The 19,925-nt window shown below is 44.7% G+C and overlaps 2 protein-coding genes across 2 annotated transcripts in view; one reads left to right on the top strand and one right to left on the bottom strand.

Moving 5' to 3' along the window:
- cep76 (centrosomal protein 76) overlaps positions 1 to 13,492 on the bottom strand; it is a 30,962-nt gene extending 17,470 nt beyond the window's left edge. The window contains exons 1-8 of the mRNA XM_071395611.1: positions 13,233 to 13,492; positions 12,179 to 12,334; positions 9,676 to 9,763; positions 9,345 to 9,569; positions 5,203 to 5,388; positions 3,861 to 3,958; positions 3,603 to 3,731; positions 2,462 to 2,650 (exon numbers count right to left, since the gene is read on the bottom strand). Coding sequence (XP_071251712.1) covers positions 2,462 to 2,650; positions 3,603 to 3,731; positions 3,861 to 3,958; positions 5,203 to 5,388; positions 9,345 to 9,569; positions 9,676 to 9,763; positions 12,179 to 12,334; positions 13,233 to 13,295 — 1,134 coding nt within the window. The 5' untranslated portion in view covers positions 13,296 to 13,492. The remainder of the gene's footprint in view (positions 1 to 2,461; positions 2,651 to 3,602; positions 3,732 to 3,860; positions 3,959 to 5,202; positions 5,389 to 9,344; positions 9,570 to 9,675; positions 9,764 to 12,178; positions 12,335 to 13,232) is intronic.
- Positions 13,493 to 19,210: 5,718 nt separating this feature from the next.
- On the top strand, positions 19,211 to 19,849 carry LOC139572257 (keratin-associated protein 12-2-like). Its single transcript, XM_071394901.1, has one exon. The coding sequence runs from the start codon at positions 19,211 to 19,213 to the stop codon at positions 19,847 to 19,849; it is 639 nt and encodes a 212-aa protein (XP_071251002.1).
- The last annotated feature ends 76 nt before the right edge of the window (positions 19,850 to 19,925 follow it).

The following is a 19,925-nucleotide window of genomic DNA, read 5'->3' on the forward strand; positions in this document are numbered from 1 at the left end:
GTCATCATGTCTCAGTTCCTAACTCTAACAGGACTGGTCATCATGTCTCAGTTCCTAACTCTAACAGGGCTGGTCATCATGTCTCAGTTCCTAACTCTAACAGGGCTGGTCATCATGTCTCAGTTCCTAACTCTAACAGGACTGGTCATCATGTCTCAGTTCCTAACTCTAACAGGACTGGTCATCATGTCTCAGTTCCTAACTCTAACAGGGCTGGTCATCATGTCTCAGTTCCTAACTCTAACCTACAGGGCTGGTCATCATGTCTCAGTTCCTAACTCTAACAGGGCTGGTCATCATGTCTCAGTTCCTAACTCTAACAGGGCTGGTCATCATGTCTCAGTTCCTAACTCTAACAGGGCTGGTCATCATGTCTCAGTTCCTAACTCTAACAGGACTGGTCATCATGTCTCAGTTCCTAACTCTAACAGGACTGGTCATCATGTCTCAGTTCCTAACTCTAACAGGGCTGGTCATCATGTCTCAGTTCCTAACTCTAACAGGGCTGGTCATCATGTCTCAGTTCCTAACTCTAACAGGGCTGGTCATCATGTCTCAGTTCCTAACTCTAACAGGACTGGTCATCATGTCTCAGTTCCTAACTCTAACAGGACTGGTCATCATGTCTCAGTTCCTAACTCTAACAGGACTGGTCATCATGTCTCAGTTCCTAACTCTAACAGGACTGGTCATCATGTCTCAGTTCCTAACTCTAACAGGGCTGGTCATCATGTCTCAGTTCCTAACTCTAACAGGGCTGGTCATCATGTCTCAGTTCCTAACTCTAACAGGGCTGGTCATCATGTCTCAGTTCCTAACTCTAACAGGGCTGGTCATCATGTCTCAGTTCCTAACTCTAACAGGGCTGGTCATCATGTCTCAGTTCCTAACTCTAACAGGACTGGTCATCATGTCTCAGTTCCTAACTCTAACAGGACTGGTCATCATGTCTCAGTTCCTAACTCTAACAGGGCTGGTCATCATGTCTCAGTTCCTAACTCTAACAGGGCTGGTCATCATGTCTCAGTTCCTAACTCTAACAGGGCTGGTCATCATGTCTCAGTTCCTAACTCTAACAGGGCTGGTCATCATGTCTCAGTTCAGTAATGTGGACTGTACTGTAGAGGGAGGACTGATGTAATGTGGACTGTACTGTAGAGGGAGGACTGATGTAATGTGGACTGTACTGTAGAGGGAGGACTGATGTAATGTGGACTGTACTCTACTGTAGAGGGAGGACTGATGTAATGTGGACTCTACTGTAGAGGGAGGACTGATGTAATGTGTACTCTACTGTAGAGGGAGGACTGATGTAATGTGTACTCTACTGTAGAGGGAGGACTGATGTAATGTGGACTGTACTGTAGAGGGAGGACTGATAAAATGTGGACTGTACTGTAGAGGGAGGACTGATGTAATGTGGACTCTACTGTAGAGGGAGGACTGATGTAATGTGGACTCTACTGTAGAGGGAGGACTGATCCATGTTTCCTGGAAGGGTAAAGAAGGAGGACAGTCGTGCAGAGCTGGAGACAGAGCAAGCAGGGACTGACCAAGCTAAATTAATTTCCCTGGAATGGAACCATCTGTGACAAAGACGACTTTGTGAGAGCTGTGTCTGCCATCGTAGAGGAGAGGAAGGGAGAGAGGAGAGAGGAGAGGAGGAAGAGAGGGGGAGGGGAGGATAGAAGAGGAGAGGATGGGAGAGAGGAGAGAGGAGGAAGAGAGGAGGAAGAGGGGAGGGGGAGAGGAGAGGATAGAAGAGAGGGGAGGGGGAGAGGGGAGAAGATGAGAGGAGGAGAGGGGGGAGAGGAGAGGATATAAGAGAGGGGAGGGGGAGAGGAGAGAAGAGAGGAGAGGGGAGGAGAGGGGGGAGAGGAGAGGATAGAAGAGAGGGGAGGGGGAGAGGGGAGAAGAGAGGGGAGGAGAGGGGGGAGAGGAGAGAAGAGAGGGGAGGGGGAGAGGGGAGAAGAGAGGGGAGGAGAGGAGAGGATAGAAGAGAGGGGAGGGGGGGAGGGGGAGAGGAGAGAAGAGAGGGGAGGAGAGGGGGGAGAGGAGAGGATAGAAGAGGAGACGAGGCATTTGTTCATTCTGCTGCACTGGGGAAATCCCAGAACCGTCCATCAGGATATAAATACATCTTCTCATAATAGACAGTTTAACCGTTTCATAAATCAATTATTTTACAATTCCCCCACTGAGGATTAGAACACAGAGAGAGATGAGTTCTCAGAGGTTAAACACTTAATAGTATTACAGCTGTCTAAATGATTCAGGCTCTGTGTGTGTGTGTGTGTGGTGTGTGGTGTGTGGTGTGTGGTGTGTGGTGTGTGTGGTGTGTGGTGTGTGTGTGGTGTGTGTGTGTGTGGTGTGTGGTGTGTGGTGTGTGTGTGGTGTGTGTGTGTGTGGTGTGTGGTGTGTGGTGTGTGTGTGTGTGGTTCAGAACAGAGCCAGTCCTCACCTTGTTTCTACAGAGGAAGGCGAGAAGGGAGCACCACTGCTCCTGTTTGCCCCCTCCTCCCACCACGGGGGCTTTCTCCAGGCCCAGCATGCTAACGAAGCGGGCCGCCTGACGGGGACTCTCCAGGAGACGACCAGCACGCAGGACACGCACGTAGGAACACACCGGCCTGTTGACGCCGTTCTCATCCTGCAAGCAACACAGCAAAGTTCAAATACAGCCCAGCTAACACACAGCAAAGTTCAAATACAGCCCAGCTAACACACAGCAAAGTTCAAATACAGCCCAGCTAACACACAGCAAAGTTCAAATACAGCCCAGCTAACACACAGCAAAGTTCAAATACAGCCCAGCTAACACACAGCAAAGTTCAAATACAGCCCAGCTAACACACAGCAAAGTTCAAATACAGCCCAGCTAACACACAGCAAAGTTCAAATACAGCCCAGCTAACACACAGCAAAGTTCAAATACAGCCCAGCTAACACACAGCAAAGTTCAAATACAGCCCAGCTAACACACAGCAAAGTTCAAATACAGCCCAGCTAACACACAGCAAAGTTCAAATACAGCCCAGCTAACACACAGCAAAGTTCAAATACAGCCCAGCTAACACACAGCAAAGTTCAAATACAGCCCAGCTAACACACAGCAAAGTTCAAATACAGCCCAGCTAACACACAGCAAAGTTCAAATACAGCCCAGCTAACACACAGCAAAGCTACCGCCCAGCACGGCTAACATGGCTAAAACCCGGCACGGCTAACACACTGGCCGGTTGACACCCAGCTCAGCTAACGCCCGGCACGGCTGCCGCCCGGCACTGCTAACACCCGGCACGCTAACACCCGGCACGGCTAACACCCGGCACGGCTAACACCCGGCACGGCTAACACCCAGCACAGCTAACACACTGGCCGGTTGACACCCAGCACAGCTAACACCCGGCACGGCTAACACCCGGCACGGCTAACACCCGGCACGGCTAACACCCGGCACGGCTAACCCCCAGCACGGCTAACGCACTGGTCGGTTGACACCATTCTCAACACACACACCAATGTTTTTGAATATTATTAAACACTAATACATCAGCATTATATTAAAACACAAGTATTACAACTAAAACATTGTGAGGAACCTGAGCAAAGATCTTGACCAGTTTGGACTGGTTTGTCTGTCTGATCTCTAGAAACTCTCTCCACCACTGTTTAGCGTAAACCAGAAACAGCCTCTCCTTCTCCGCCGTCTTCTGCCGCTCCAGGGATTGCTGCAGACAACAAACACCAGGAACAACCATTATCGACGGCTGCCTCTTAGGGAGGAACAACATCAGATGTCAGTGAATCGTAGCGTGACAACATGACAGAGCATAGCAGCATTACGACCAGTCTCTGACCTGGGTGGTGATGATGTCAGGTGACAGGATCTCTGACAGAGGAGGGTACAGTTCAAGACTCATGTTGAGTACACCAGCCGTCACCTTACACTCACTACCTGTTAGGATACAGAGACATACTGAACACCTGTTAGGACAGACCAGCTGTTACCTTACATTCACTACCTGTTAGGACACAGAGACATACTGAACACCTGTTAGGACACAGAGACATACTGAACACCTGTTAGGACACAGAGACATACTGAACACCTGTTAGGACAGACCAGCTGTTACCTTACATTCACTACCTGTTAGGACACAGAGACATACTGAACACCTGTTAGGACAGACCAGCTGTTACCTTACATTCACTACCTGTTAGGATACAGAGACATACTGAACACCTGTTAGGACAGACCAGCTGTTACCTTACATTCACTACCTGTTAGGACACAGAGACATACTGAACACCTGTTAGGACAGACCAGCTGTTACCTTACATTCACTACCTGTTAGAATACAGAGGAGACATACTGAACACCTGTTAGGACAGACCAGCTGTTACCTTACATTCACTACCTGTTAGGATACAGAGACATACTGAACACCTGTTAGGACAGACCAGCTGTTACCTTACACTCACTACCTGTTAGGATACAGAGACATACTGAACACCTGTTAGGACAGACCAGCTGTTACCTTACACTCACTACCTGTTAGGATACAGAGACATACTGAACACCTGTTAGGACAGACCAGCTGTTACCTTACATTCACTACCTGTTAGAATACAGAGGAGACATACTGAACACCTGTTAGGACAGACCAGCTGTTACCTTACATTCACTACCTGTTAGGATACAGAGACATACTGAACACCTGTTAGGACAGACCAGCTGTTACCTTACATTCACTACCTGTTAGAATACAGAGGAGACATACTGAACACCTGTTAGGACAGACCAGCTGTTACCTTACATTCACTACCTGTTAGGATACAGAGACATACTGAACACCTGTTAGGACAGACCAGCTGTTACCTTACATTCACTACCTGTTAGGATACAGAGACATACTGAACACCTGTTAGGACAGACCAGAAACACCTTACATTCACTACCGACAGTTGGAACAGAACAGAAACCCAGAACAGCAGACAGACCAGTCACTACCTTACATTCACTACCAGTTGGAACAGAACATAAACCCAGAACAGCAGACAGGATGTTTTCCCTCTCTTTAATCTTTAATTTCTATGTATTTAACTGGGTGTGTAAATCAGGCTAATTAATAGAAAATGCAGGTTAATTATCCTTCAGAAAATTAAACCTCAAATAGTTTAACCCCCCAGTGTCCCTACCGACTCCAAGCAGCTCTACAGCAATGCTGGTCTTCCCAGAGGGAGAGGAGAGGACGGTCCTCCAGTCCAGGAAGTAAGAGGAGACCAGGGTGGTTTCGCTGGACGTGTCTCTCTTTATCAACACCAGGTGGACCGGGTCACAGATAGACAACATCGTGGTGGAATCTGCCATCTTACTGCCATCGCCTGTAAGACACAGAGACAAAGGAAGGTCAGGAACAATAAGCCCCTCTTTCTGGTATTCTGGTATTACCCCCACTTTCTCATCAATTTCAATCTTGTCTCATCGCTGTAACTCCCCAACGGGCTCGGGAGACGAAGGTCGAGTCATGCGTCCTCTGAAACATGACCCGCCCGCCTAACCCAGAAGCCGCACCAATGTGTCGGAGTAAACACTGTTCAACTGACGACCGCAGTCAGCCTGCAGGCACCCGGCCCGCCACAAGGAGTCGCTAGAGTGGGATGAGCCAAGTATAGCCCCCCCCCGGCCAAACCCTCCCTAACCCAGACAACACTGGGCCAATTGTATGCCGCCCTATGGGACTCCCGATCACAGCCGGTTGTGATACAGCCCGGGATCGAACTCGGGTCTGTAGTGACACCTCTAGCACTCCTTGTGGCGACTCGTTGTGGCGATGCAGAGCCTTAGACCGCTGCGCCACTCAGGAGGCCCCGATACTTTTGTTGTTGTAGTGACAGGCTTATTGTTCCTGAGTAAACTCAATGCAGGCCTGTAAAACTAGCACTAAAATATACACCCACTATTGTACAATAAGGATCAATGAGAAGATAAATGAAAGGAGGCAATGTTGTTCCTATCCAAAGTAAACACTTGTGGAACAACAGGCAGGTGAAGTAAACAGGACTACTAGTAAACAGGCCAACTAAAGTAAACAGGACTACTAGTAAACAAAACTACTAGTAAACAGGCCAACTAAAGTAAACAGGACTACTAGTAAACATAACTACTAGTAAACAGGACTACTAGTAAACATAACTACTAGTAAACAGGACTACTAGTAAACAGGACTACTAGTAAACAGGACTACTAGTAAACAGGTCAACTAGTAAACAGGACAGCTAGTAAACATGACTACTAGTAAACAGGCCAACTATAGTAAACAGGACTACTAGTAAACAGGCCAGCTATAGTAAACAGGACTACTAGTAAACAGGTCAACTATAGTAAACAGAACTACTAGTAAACAGGTCAACTATAGTAAACAGGACTACTAGTAAACAGGACTACTAGTAAACAGGTCAACTATAGTAAACAGGACTACTAGTAAACAGGTCAACTATAGTAAACAGGACTACTAGTAAACAGGTCAACTATAGTAAACAGGACTACTAGTAAACAGGTCAACTATAGTAAACAGGACTACTAGTAAACAGGACTACTAGTAAACAGGTCAACTATAGTAAACAGGTCAACTATAGTAAACAGGACTACTAGTAAACAGGTCAACTATAGTAAACAGGACTACTAGTAAACAGGTCAACTATAGTAAACAGGACTACTAGTAAACAGGACTACTAGTAAACAGGACTACTAGTAAACAGGACTACTAGTAAACAGGACTACTAGTAAACAGGACTACTAGTAAACAGGACTACTAGTAAACAGGTCAACTATAGTAAACAGGACTACTAGTAAACAGGACTAGTAGTAAACAGGACTACTAGTAAACAGGACTACTAGTAAACAGGACTACTAGTAAACAGGACTACTAGTAAACAGGACTACTAGTAAACAGGTCAACTATAGTAAACAGGACTACTAGTAAACAGGACTACTAGTAAACAGGACTACTAGTAAACAGGTCAACTATAGTAAACAGGACTACTAGTAAACAGGTCAACTATAGTAAACAGGACTACTAGTAAACAGGACTACTAGTAAACAGGACTACTAGTAAACAGAACTACTAGTAAACAGGTCAACTATAGTAAACAGGACTACTAGTAAACAGGACTACTAGTAAACAGGACTACTAGTAAACAGGTCAACTATAGTAAACAGGACTACTAGTAAACAGGACTACTAGTAAACAGGTCAACTATAGTAAACAGGACTACTAGTAAACAGGACTACTAGTAAACAGGACTACTAGTAAACAGGACTACTAGTAAACAGGACTACTAGTAAACAGGACTACTAGTAAACAGGACTACTAGTAAACAGGTCAACTATAGTAAACAGGACTACTAGTAAACAGGACTACTAGTAAACAGGACTACTAGTAAACAGGTCAACTATAGTAAACAGGACTACTAGTAAACAGGTCAACTATAGTAAACAGGACTACTAGTAAACAGGACTACTAGTAAACAGGACTACTAGTAAACAGAACTACTAGTAAACAGGTCAACTATAGTAAACAGGACTACTAGTAAACAGGACTACTAGTAAACAGGACTACTAGTAAACAGGTCAACTATAGTAAACAGGACTACTAGTAAACAGGTCAACTAGTAAACAGGTCAACTAATATCAGGAAGTCAGGAAGTAAACCAGTCTGTACCCAGTCCCTCTCTGTGTATCTCCAGCAGGAAGCCAGTTGTGTAATATCAGGCAGTCAGGAAGTAAACCAGTCTGTACCCAGTCCCTCTCTGTGTATCTCAAGCAGGAAGCCAGTCGTGTAATATCAGGAAGTCAGGAAGTAAACCAGTCTGTACCCAGTCCCTCTCTGTGTATCTCCAGCAGGAAGCCAGTTGTGTAATATCAGGCAGTCAGGAAGTAAACCAGTCTGTACCCAGTCCCTCTCTGTGTATCTCCAGCAGGAAGCCAGTTGTGTAATATCAGGAAGTCAGGAAGTAAACCAGTCTTTACCCAGTCCCTCTCTGTGTATCTCCAGCAGGAAGCCAGTTGTGTAATATCAGGCAGTCAGGAAGTCAACCAGTCTGTACCCAGTCCCTCTCTGTGTATCTCCAGCAGGAAGCCAGTTGTGTAATATCAGGCAGTCAGGAAGTAAACCAGTCTGTACCCAGTCCCTCTCTGTGTATCTCCAGCAGGAAGCCAGTTGTGTAATATCAGGCAGTCAGGAAGTAAACCAGTCTGTACACAGTCCCTCTCTGTGTATCTCCAGCAGGAAGCCAGTTGTGTAATATCAGGCAGTCAGGAAGTAAACCAGTCTGTACCCAGTCCCTCTCTGTGTATCTCCAGCAGGAAGCCAGTTGTGTAATATCAGGCAGTCAGGAAGTAAACCAGTCTGTACCCAGTCCCTCTCTGTGTATCTCCAGCAGGAAGCCAGTTGTGTAATATCAGGAAGTCAGGAAGTAAACCAGTCTGTACCCAGTCCCTCTCTGTGTATCTCCAGCAGGAAGCCAGTTGTGTAATATCAGGCAGTCAGAAAGTAAACCAGTCTGTACCCAGTCCCTCTCTGTGTATCTCCAGCAGGAAGCCAGTTGTGTAATATCAGGCAGTCAGGAAGTAAACCAGTCTGTACACAGTCCCTCTCTGTGTATCTCCAGCAGGAAGCCAGTTGTGTAATATCAGGCAGTCAGGAAGTCAACCAGTCTGTACCCAGTCCCTCTCTGTGTATCTCCAGCAGGAAGCCAGTTGTGTAATATCAGGAAGTCAGGAAGTAAACCAGTCTGTACCCAGTCCCTCTCTGTGTATCTCCAGCAGGAAGCCAGTTGTGTAATATCAGGAAGTCAGGAAGTAAACCAGTCTGTACCCAGTCCCTCTCTGAGTATCTCCAGCAGGAAGCCAGTTGTGTAATATCAGGCAGTCAGGAAGTAAACCAGCCTGTACCCAGTCCCTCTCTGAGTATCTCCAGCAGGAAGCCAGTTGTGTAATATCAGGCAGTCAGGAAGTAAACCAGTCTGTACCCAGTCCCTCTATGTGTATCTCCAGCAGGAAGCCAGTTGTGTAATATCAGGCAGTCAGGAAGTAAACCAGTCTGTACCCAGTCCCTCTCTGTGTATCTCCAGCAGGAAGCCAGTTGTGTAATATCAGGCAGTCAGGAAGTAAACCAGTCTGTACCCAGTCCCTCTCTGTGTATCTCCAGCAGGAAGCCAGTTGTGTAATATCAGGCAGTCAGGAAGTAAACCAGTCTGTACCCAGTCCCTCTATGTGTATCTCCAGCAGGAAGCCAGTTGTGTAATATCAGGCAGTCAGGAAGTAAACCAGTCTGTACCCAGTCCCTCTCTGTGTATCTCCAGCAGGAAGCCCTCCTGCAGGTCTGGCTCACAGGCACAGGGGACAGGCTTGGAGTGGAAGCGTTGGTTCCTGAAGTGCAGGTAGAGGGTGAAGGTGGAGCAGACCTGACCAGGTAGAGGCTCTGGCTCCTGGAGGTGCTCTAGAAAGGCCTTACCCCCCAGGACCTGGAGGTACAGGTACCTCCTCGCTGGGTCCATGTTGGCTGGGAGGACAGAAATACAAATCATTTGACACTGAACAGTAGTAAGGGAACTTTAGGTGCTACAAGAGACTGCTCGTTCAATCTGCCCGGTAACAGTTGTTCTTACTTTTCTTGAGCTTTGTCGGGTCCTTGTCAATAAAGTGAGTTGCAGGCTTTGGAGTGCTCTGGAGTCCTAACTCTGTGTCAGGCACTTCCTATCAAAACAGAGTCAACGTTAAGGTACGGAAGCCCAGAGAGGACATATGAACAAATACATAATACAAACCCCTCATTATGTTGAGATCACATGTTATTTATGTCATGAACAATACAAACCCCTCATTATGTTGAGATCACATGTTATTTATGTCATGAACAATACAAACCCCTCATTATGTTGAGATCACATCTTATTTATGTCATGAACACTACATAACAAAAGTTGTTTTGTTGAGATGACGAGAAAAACTATAAATTGGAGTGGATCAGTGTTGATGATAGACTGACAGTCTGGCTGAGGCAGCAGAGCCCACGGTGGATAAGTATCGATGATAGACTGACAGTCTGGCTGAGGCAGCAGAGCCCACAGTGGATCAGTGTTGATGATAGACTGGCAGTCTGGCTGAGGCAGTAGAGCCCACGGTGGATAAGTATCGATGATAGACTGGCAGTCTGGCTGAGGCAGCAGAGCCCACAGTGGATCAGTGTTGATGATAGACTGACAGTCTGGCTGAGGCAGCAGAGCCCACAGTGGATCAGTGTTGATGATAGACTGACAGTCAGAGCCCACAGTGGATCAGAGCCCACGGTGGATCAGTGTTGATGATAGACTGACAGTCTGGCTGAGGCAGCAGAGCCCACGGTGGATCAGTGTTGATGATAGACTGACAGTCAGAGCCCACAGTGGATCAGAGCCCAAGGTGGATCAGAGCCCACGGATGGATCAGAGCCCATGTTTTTGTTGACTGCCACACTAAGGGATGGTACATTTCATGCTGACATCATGCTTTCATTTGTGTTTGGAGATCATCATCAGTTTCTACTTTAGAATGTTAACAAGATAAATGTCCCTTTAGAGCTAACGGGGCATCTATGCCCTTAACTATGCCTGACAGGCAGCCCTGTCTACCAGGCTGTGTGCCACCTCCGAGACCACACCCAATCGCATGCGAGCAACAACGCAGCTAACTTGGCTCGTCTGGTGAGTGAGTAAGCGAGCTAGCAAGGTAGTCTAGTTAGCTAGCTAGCTTGTTATCCGTGCTGGTTGTTAGCTTGCATAACTGATATGTGTGTAATTGTAAGGGACACTGCATGTTTTATGGATAATATTTACATTTACAGAGTGGGTGAGCTTCATTCCTGACAGGCTGATCAGATTCAATAGCAGCCTCAGGATGCTGCCTTGTAGGCTGTTTCATGTGTAAGGCTCCTTGCAGACAGCATACTGACTTATCAGCCTCTGAGGCTGCTGTTGAATCTGATCTAGCTCTGAGGCTGCTGTTGAATCTGATCTAGCTCAGAGGCTGCTATAAAATCTGATCTAGCTCTGAGACTGCTGTTGAATCTGATCTAGCTCTGAGGCTGCTGTTGAATCTGATCTAGCTCTGAAGCTGCTATAGAATCTGATCTAGCTCTGAGGCTGCTGTTGAATCTGATCTAGCTCTGAGGCTGCTGTTGAATCTGATCTAGCTCTGAGGCTGCTGTTGAATCTGATCTAGCTCTGAGGCTGCTATTGAATCTGATCTAGCTCTGAGGCTGCTGTTGAATCTGATCTAGCTCTGAGGCGGCTATAGAATCTGATCTAGCTCTGAGGCTGCTATTGAATCTGATCTAGCTCTGAGGCTGCTGTTGAATCTGATCAGCCTGCCAGGAATAGAGCACAACTACTCTGGATTCTATGCATCAACCTATAAAGCACTGTCAGCTAATCCGCCTGCAAGGAGCTTTACCTATGAAACAGCCTATAAGGCAGCATCCTGATTCATCAGCCTCTGAGGCTGAAATTGAATCTGATCAGCCTGTCAGTAATGGAGTTGATCCAGTGTACATTTTAATATTATCAACAAAACAAATATTGTTCATTATAATTATACACATATCAGTTATGCAAGCTAACAACCAGCATAGACAACGTTCTAGTAAGACTACCTAGCTAACTAGCTTACAAGACTAGCCAAGTTAGCTGCGTTGTTCCTTGCATGCGATTGGCTGTGGTCTTGGGGGCGGCACACAGCTTGTCAGGCATTGTTCAGGGCTTAAATTCCCCAGGAGTGCATTGTGAACTGCTTGTCAGGCATTGTTCAGGGCTTAAATGCCCCAGGAGTGCATTGTGACCAGCTTGTCAGGCATTGTTCAGGGCTTAAATGCCCCAGGAGTGCATTGTGATCAATACAGCCACAGGGCTCCTTGATGAGGTGGTTAATCCTGCATGGTGCATCTGAACAAATGAATGATGTGTGGTACTTTCAATTACCTCGTGGTCTCAATTTAAACAACGTTTGTTATGTGGTGATCATCAGATAAGTCTTGATCTTGTGTATTCATGTCCTCTCTGGACTTCCGTAGAAAGTTCCATTCAACCTCTGATAATAAATGTGTCGTCTGAACGGAAGACTTTCCCATTAACTCACCTTGGAGAAACGAAGATCCTTCATGACATCGTCTACGATTCCCCTGCGTTGCAGAGCCCGGAGGAAGTCCTCCTCAGAGAGAGAGCTCTGTCCAGGGTCCAGATCCTCTCTCACGGTCTCCGCCAACACATCTCTGATCTTCCCATGGATGTTCATCTGACAAAACACACGTTACTACTAGTCACAGAATCTTAGAACAGAATGGTTCAAGCCCCCACTCCTGGCTGTTCTCGCTCAATGGCAACAGTGGGATAATTCAACAGTCTCTCTTTAACTAGAAGTGTGTCCCTGTACATAGCTAGCTACAGTTGAAGTTGGGAAGTTTACATACACCTTAGCCAAATACATTTAAACTCAGTTTTTCACAATTCCTGACATTTAATCCTTGGAAAAATTATCTGTTTTAGGTCAGCTAGGATCACCACTTTATTTTAAGAATGTGAAATGTCAGAATAATAGTAGAATGATTTATTTCAGCTTTTATTTCTTTCATCACATTCCCAGTGGGTCAGAAGTTTACATACACTCAATTATTATTTTGTAGCATTGCCTTTAAATTGTTTAACTTGGGTCAAATGTTTCGGGTAGCCTTCCACAAGCTTCCCTCAATAAGTTGGGTGAATTTTGGTCCATTCCTCCTGACAGAGCTGGTGTAACTGAGTCAGGATTGTAGGCCTCCTTGCTCGCAGATGCTTTTTCAGTTCTGCCCACTAATTTTCTATGAGCTTGAGGTCAGGGCTTTGTAATGGCCACTCAAATACCTTGACTTTGTTGTCCTTAAGCCGTTTTGCCACAACATTGATGTCGGTTAGATGTCCTAACCGACTTGCCTAAACTATAGTTTGTTAACAAGAAATTTGTGGAGTGGTTAAAAAACGAGTTATAATGACTCCAACTGTATGTCTATTCATGTTTTAGCTCGTGTTCTCTATCAGTAAGAGAAACGTCGTGGTACCAATTCCAAGTAGCTAGCGCCATTGTATTGAACACATAAGCTATCAGATTGGTCATGAAAATGGATGTGTTTTGTTTAAATGCTTCGGTAACTAGCTACCTTGATCAGATGGTTGTGTATGATCTGCTTTAGTTCAGATGCTTTCTCCGGTGGCAGAGACATCTCCGCAGACTTCCACCCGCGTTTCGCCTGTTTTACTAAATGAACACTACACTGTAAGTGTGGTAAGAAGTGCTATATGTAAATGGGTTATTAGTTGTCTTATCTTATTTGCCTGAATAACACGAAGGATCGGAAAATCCATCTGCAAAAACTTCAATCCCAGACCTCCACAACAATAACTGTCAGTTTAAACTGTGTGGCGGAAAAGGAAGCGGGGATGTGTCCTCCTCAGTGCCTGAAGTGGTTAGTCTAATTAAAGTCTCAACTAAGGACAAAACCATTCCATTAAATAACAATAATCACACCAAGTATTAGATAAATCCATCACTTTGAAGACTGAGTCTTGTTTAACGTGTATTTGCTATATTTTCATTAAATATTTAACATTTCTATAAATCGTCAGCGATAAAATACTCGGTTATAGAAGGACCCACAAGGACCAGTTTGTAGTTTGAGAACTGATTGTAGTTTTCTCAGAGATACTTTTCAGGAGATGTGAAACGCCCATTGTGTACGTTGTCCATGCGTCGTCGACGTGCCGCGCCGTGCAATGCCCGTAAAGGCGAAAACAACCGACTGAAAACGAGAGTTGAGGGGAGTGAATTCAGCGGAGGTGTTTCTGCAACTGATGAAAGTCGGACACTAATATGGTTTTTCGACAGCAAGGCTCAGGTCGACATGGCGCTGTGGCCATTGTTTAGAAGTTAACATAGCTCCAACCCCCATATCACACACTCACAAGCTGAAATAATGTGGGTACATTATACAATCAATCATTGAGAGAGCCTCAAATATCACATTTATTTGGATTTCTTCACTGTACATGAATCGTGGCAAAGTTGGTCCCTTACAAAAATGTACCATGGTAGTACAATGAAATAAAAAATACCATGGTAACGTTACTATTATGGTTTTTGGGGCACTACCATGGTAGGAAAATACCATAGTACTGGTGCAAATACCATTGTATATTCCTGCCATGGTAGTGACCAAAAAAACATGAACGTGCCATGGTAGTTTTTTCATTGTACTACTATGGCAGGAAAATACCATGTATTTTGCTGCCATGGTAGTGACCATAAAACATTTTTACATGTTATTAGCTACCATGGTAAACATGAACCATGGTACTTCAATGAATAAAACACCATGGTTTTGTACTAGCAGCATGTAGTGAAACATGAAAGCATGGGAGTTGTATACAATGTATTATGATGGTCTGTGTCCCACCGTTTTTGGGGGTAAAGTGACCAAAAACGTAGTAATTTATGGTACTCACATAATGCAACATTGACTACTCGCTCTGCAAAGGCAAAGCGTAGGCCTAGTACCCTATTAAACCCCTTTAACTCAGTGAAAACCCACAGCAGACAGGGTCTAGTAGTGTACCCTATTAACTCATAGTGAAAAACCACAGCAGACAGGGTCTAGTGGTGTACCCTATTAACTCATAGTGAAAAACCCCAGCAGACAGGGTCTAGTAGTGTACCCTATTAACTCATAGTGAAAAACAACAGCAGACAGGGTCTAGTAGTGTAGTGTACCCTATTAACTCACAGTGAAAAACCCCAGCAGACAGGGTCTAGTAGTGTACCCTATTAACTCATAGTGAAAACCACAGCAGACAGGGTCTAGTGGTGTACCCTATTAACTCATAGTGAAAACCACAGCAGACAGGGTCTAGTGGTGTACCCTATTAACTCATAGTGAAAACCACAGCAGACAGGGTCTAGTAGTGTACCCTATTAAACCCCTTTAACTCAGTGAAAACCCACAGCAGACAGGGTCTAGTAGTGTACCCTATTAACTCATAGTGAAAAACCCACAGCAGACAGGGTCTAGTGTACCCTATTAACTCACAGTGAAAACCACAGCAGACAGGGTCTAGTAGTGTAGTGTACCCTATTAACTCATAGTGAAAACCCACAGCAGACAGGGTCTAGTAGTGTAGTGTACCCTATTAACTCATAGTGAAAACCCACAGCAGACAGGGTCTAGTGGTGTAGTGTACCCTATTAAACCCCTTTAACTCAGTGAAAAACCCCAGCAGACAGGGTCTAGTGGTGTAGTGTACCCTATTAAACCCCTTTAACTCAGTGAAAAACCCCAGCAGACAGGGTCTAGTGGTGTAGTGTACCCTATTAAACCCCTTTAACTCAGTGAAAAACCCCAGCAGACAGGGTCTAGTGGTGTAGTGTACCCTATTAAACCCCTTTAACTCAGTGAAAAACCCCAGCAGACAGGGTCTAGTGGTGTAGTGTACCCTATTAAACCCCTTTAACTCAGTGAAAACCCCCAGCAGACAGGGTCTAGTAGTGTACCCTATTAACTCATAGTGAAAAACCCCAGCAGACAGGGTCTAGTAGTGTACCCTATTAAACCTTGGGACCTGGATAGGGTATGGTGAGAGGAATGAAGGGAGTCTGAAACCTTGAAGATTTAAAATAGTTTATCAGGTGGTTCTCTCTTCAATGCAGTTTTCAGTTTTCTCTCTCTTATTCAACTGACTTGGATACTCAATTCTAAATAGCCAACATACTCTAAACAATTTGTAAAAAAGTATACATCCTCATCTTATCTCAGAGACATTTTCATCATATACTTCTCAACATATCCCTAAAAACAGCAAGTTATGTGTTTCTGTGTGAACGACCGTTCGTTGGTCCTGTTGCCATGACACCCCCAGGCTAGCTTGACTGGAGCTAACTTTAGCCGACGTTAGTTTAATTAGTTCATCCGTTAGCATAGAAGCTATCAAAACGTCAAAAAATATACCATTACACTCTGCTTCTTGGTGTTTCATACCATATGCTTTATAACTTGCTCACCCTGAAAACGTTTAAAACATATTAGTTTATCTGGTGTTTGTCTCTCCGGTTGTCAGTTGTCTCTGTCATTCAGCTGACGAGGCAGGCTGGTGAGAGAGCCGCTGTAGAGAGAGAGTACCGGAAGAGACCACTAGAGCGACCGGCTCCCTCTGCCGGCCGAAACAAGCGCTACACCCCTGGACGATAAATACTGTAAATGATTAAAACATGCCAAAGATTAAGCTACCATATCTCTCAGATTTCAGGTGAGAGGAGAGGAACGAGGGAAACAGGCGAGACAGATGGACATCTGTGGATTAGAGGGGGCTGAGAGGAGAGCAACGTGTGAAACAGGGGAGACAGATGGACATCTGTGGATTAGAGGGGGGTGAGAGGAGAGCAACGAGTGAAACAGGAGAGAGATGGACATCTGTGGATTAGAGGGGGGTGAGAGGAGAGCAACGAGTGAAACAGGAGAGAGATGGACATCTGTGGATTAGAGGGGGATGAGAGGAGAGCAACGTGTGAAACAGGAGAGAGATGGACATCTGTGGATTAGAGGAAGGAGGGGTTGAGGTCTTGGAGGTGAGGACAGATTCTCTTAAGGCAGTAATAAATGTTTGTTATCCTGTTACCCTCTTTATTAGCTTCCTGTGGAGCCATAAACTGTAAGGAGGAGGAGTGTCTTAAGTAGGATGTATATAAACTGTAAGGAGGAGGAGTGTCTTAAGTAGGATGTATATAAACTGTAAGGAGGAGGAGTGTCTTAAGTAGGATGTATATAAACTGTAAGGAGGAGGAGTGTCTTAAGTAGGAGGTATATAAACTGTAAGGAGGAGGAGTGTCTTAAGTAGGATGTATATAAACTGTAAGGAGGAGGAGTGTCTTAAGTAGGAGGTATATAAACTGTAAGGAGGAGGAGTGTCTTAAGTAGGATGTATATAAACTGTAAGGAGGAGTGTCTTCAGTAGGAGGTATATAAACTGTAAGGAGGAGGAGTGTCTTCAGTAGGAGGTATATAAACTGTAAGGAGGAGGAGTGTCTTAAGTAGGAGGTATATAAACTGTGAAGATATACATTTTTTGCTGTCTGATTACAGCTGTACAGAACCTTTGGGAATTATTAAACTTGGTTAAAGCTTCTCTAGTGTCCGTGAGTTATTTACTCTGAAATATAAGAACCTAACAGTACATTTCCATGATTCAGACTATACCATGGTATCAGTGAAAGCACCATGGTACATTTCTGTAAGGGGTTCCTGTTTCAGTCATGTCTTTCGGTCACATTCGCATGGGTCATACAAAAAAACACCTTAAATGATTGGTTGGTGACAGATCCTCCCACAATGCAGGCGATGGCTGCAGGATGAAGTTGCTAAAGAGCAACTGCAGGAACTCTGCAGTCAAAACTCCATGACCTTTAAATCACATGCTTTTTTTGGGTCAATTTCATACATTTGACATGTAGTCAGCGAGTCACAACAGTGATCTGCTGGAACGCATCCAGTGGGAGTCCATTGGGCGCTAGCTCAAAAAGCCCAACATTAGCATTGAATTTCATGAAGAAGTACAACATTACAAATCTTTAATAATTAACTTATTCTCTGTAATATCGTTTAGCTTTAGAAAAGTCACATTATGTTGGATACTATCGATGAAAACAGGCAGGTTTCTCCACTATTACTGCCAGGTAATAGTACTATCCCCCGTAGTACAAAAGTTCAACGATTCTATTGGTCATCTTGTCCTTCTCTACGAGAAATACATTTTCTAAAAACAGACTCTGGTGCAGTTTTGGAAGCGTCAGATCACAAATGAATACAAGCACTGTACATTAGAAAAAACTTTTAAAAAGCAATGAGGCTGATGCAAAAAGAATCAGAATGTTTAGCTTAAAATGTTGATAAACTATTAGGGTATTTCTTCACATTATAAAAACACAGCAATGCCCACGAGGCAGGAGGCTAGATGCCCACGAGGCAGGAGGCTAGATGCCCACGAGGCAGGAGGCTTGATGCCCACGAGGCAGGAGGCTTGATGCCCACGAGGCAGGAGGCCCACGAGGCAGGAGGCTAGATGCCCACGGGGCAGGAGGCTTGATGCCCACGAGGCAGGAGGCTAGATGCCCACAAGGCAGAAGGCTTGATGCCCACAAGGCAGGATTATAAAAGCACAAGGCAATAGGCTATATGCACAAATGTTCCAAAATAGCAATTAGTGGGAATACACTGTTCTCAAAAGTGCATCAGAAATGCAAGCGGTTTCATATGACAAAAATATCCTTCAGAAATGGTCACTAAATTCCAGGCCTGATTGCTGCGTTCACGTGCTTGTCGGAACTCAGGAAACGTTCGACTTGCTAACTGGTTGAACGTCGAACGTGCATATCTACAACCAGTTATCAAGTTGGACATTTTTAGAACGTGGCATCATACCCCGACTTTGAAAAGGGATTGCGTGGCGATTATCTTAGCATCTCTCATTCCCATCTCCTACTTTCTCTAATATCTCTGGTTGTGATTCCCATCTCTAATATCTCTGGTTGTGTGATTCCCATCTCCTCCTTTCTCTAATATCTCTGGTTGTGTGATTCCCATCACCTCCTTTCTCTAATATCTCTGTTTATGGGATTCCCATCTCCTCTTTTTTCTAATATCTCCTCCTTTCACTAATATATCTGGTTGTGGGATTCCTATCTCCTCCTTTCTCTAATATCTCTGGTTGTGGGATTCCTATCTCCTCCTTTCTCTAATATATCTGGTTGTGGGATTCCCATCTCCTCCTTTATCTAATATCTCTGGTTGTGGGATTCCTATCTCCTCCTTTCTCTAATATCTCTGGTTGTCAGAAAGTATTCACACCCGTTGACTTTTTCCACATTTTGTTGTTACAAAATGGGATTAACATTTATTTCATTGTTGTTGTTTATCAAATATCTACACAAAATACTTGTAAAAAAAAAAGAATATTTGTAAAAAAAAAAATATATATATATATATGTTGATTGACAAAAAAAACTACATTTTAAATTCAGTCTGTAACAAAACAAAACATGGAAAAAGTCAAAGGGTGTATAGACATGTACTGTCTGAAGGCCCTGTATATAAACATGTACTGTCTGAAGGCCCTGTGTATTAACATGTACTGTCTGAAGGCCCTGTGTATTAACACGTACTGTCTGAAGGCCCTGTGTATTAACACGTACTGTCTGAAGGCCCTGTGTATTAACATGTACTGTCTGGAGGCCCTGTGTATTAACATGTACTGTCTGAAGGCCCTGTGTATTAACATGTACTGTCTGAAGACCCTGTGTATTAACACGTACTGTCTGAAGGCCCTGTGTATAAACACGTACTGTCTGAAGGCCCTGTGTATTAACACGTACTGTCTGAAGGCCCTGTGTATTAACATGTACTGTCTGAAGGCCCTGTGTATTAACATGTACTGTCTGAAGGCCCTGTGTATTAACATGTACTGTCTGAAGGCCCTGTGTATTAACATGTACTGTCTGGAGGCCCTGTGTATTAACATGTACTGTCTGAAGGCCCTGTGTATTAACATGTACTGTCTGGAGGCCCTGTGTATTAACATGTACTGTCTGAAGGCCCTGTGTATTAACATGTACTGTCTGAAGGCCCTGTGTATTAACACGTACTGTCTGAAGGCCCTGTGTATTAACACGTACTGTCTGAAGGCCCTGTGTATTAACACGTACTGTCTGAAGGCCCTGTGTATAAACACGTATTAATTATTCCGCTGGATGGTCGGTGGGGATGGAACAGAATTACAAATCATTTGTAGACTGAAATTATGTTTTAGTCAAA

This window comes from Salvelinus alpinus, chromosome 4 (assembly GCF_045679555.1).
Source record: "Salvelinus alpinus chromosome 4, SLU_Salpinus.1, whole genome shotgun sequence".
Lineage (NCBI taxonomy): Eukaryota > Metazoa > Chordata > Actinopteri > Salmoniformes > Salmonidae > Salvelinus > Salvelinus alpinus.

Coding starts and splice junctions, on each gene's coding strand:
- LOC139572257 (XM_071394901.1), top strand. CDS start 19,211: ATGTACTGTCTGAAGGCCCTGTGTATTAACATGTACTGTCTGAAGGCC.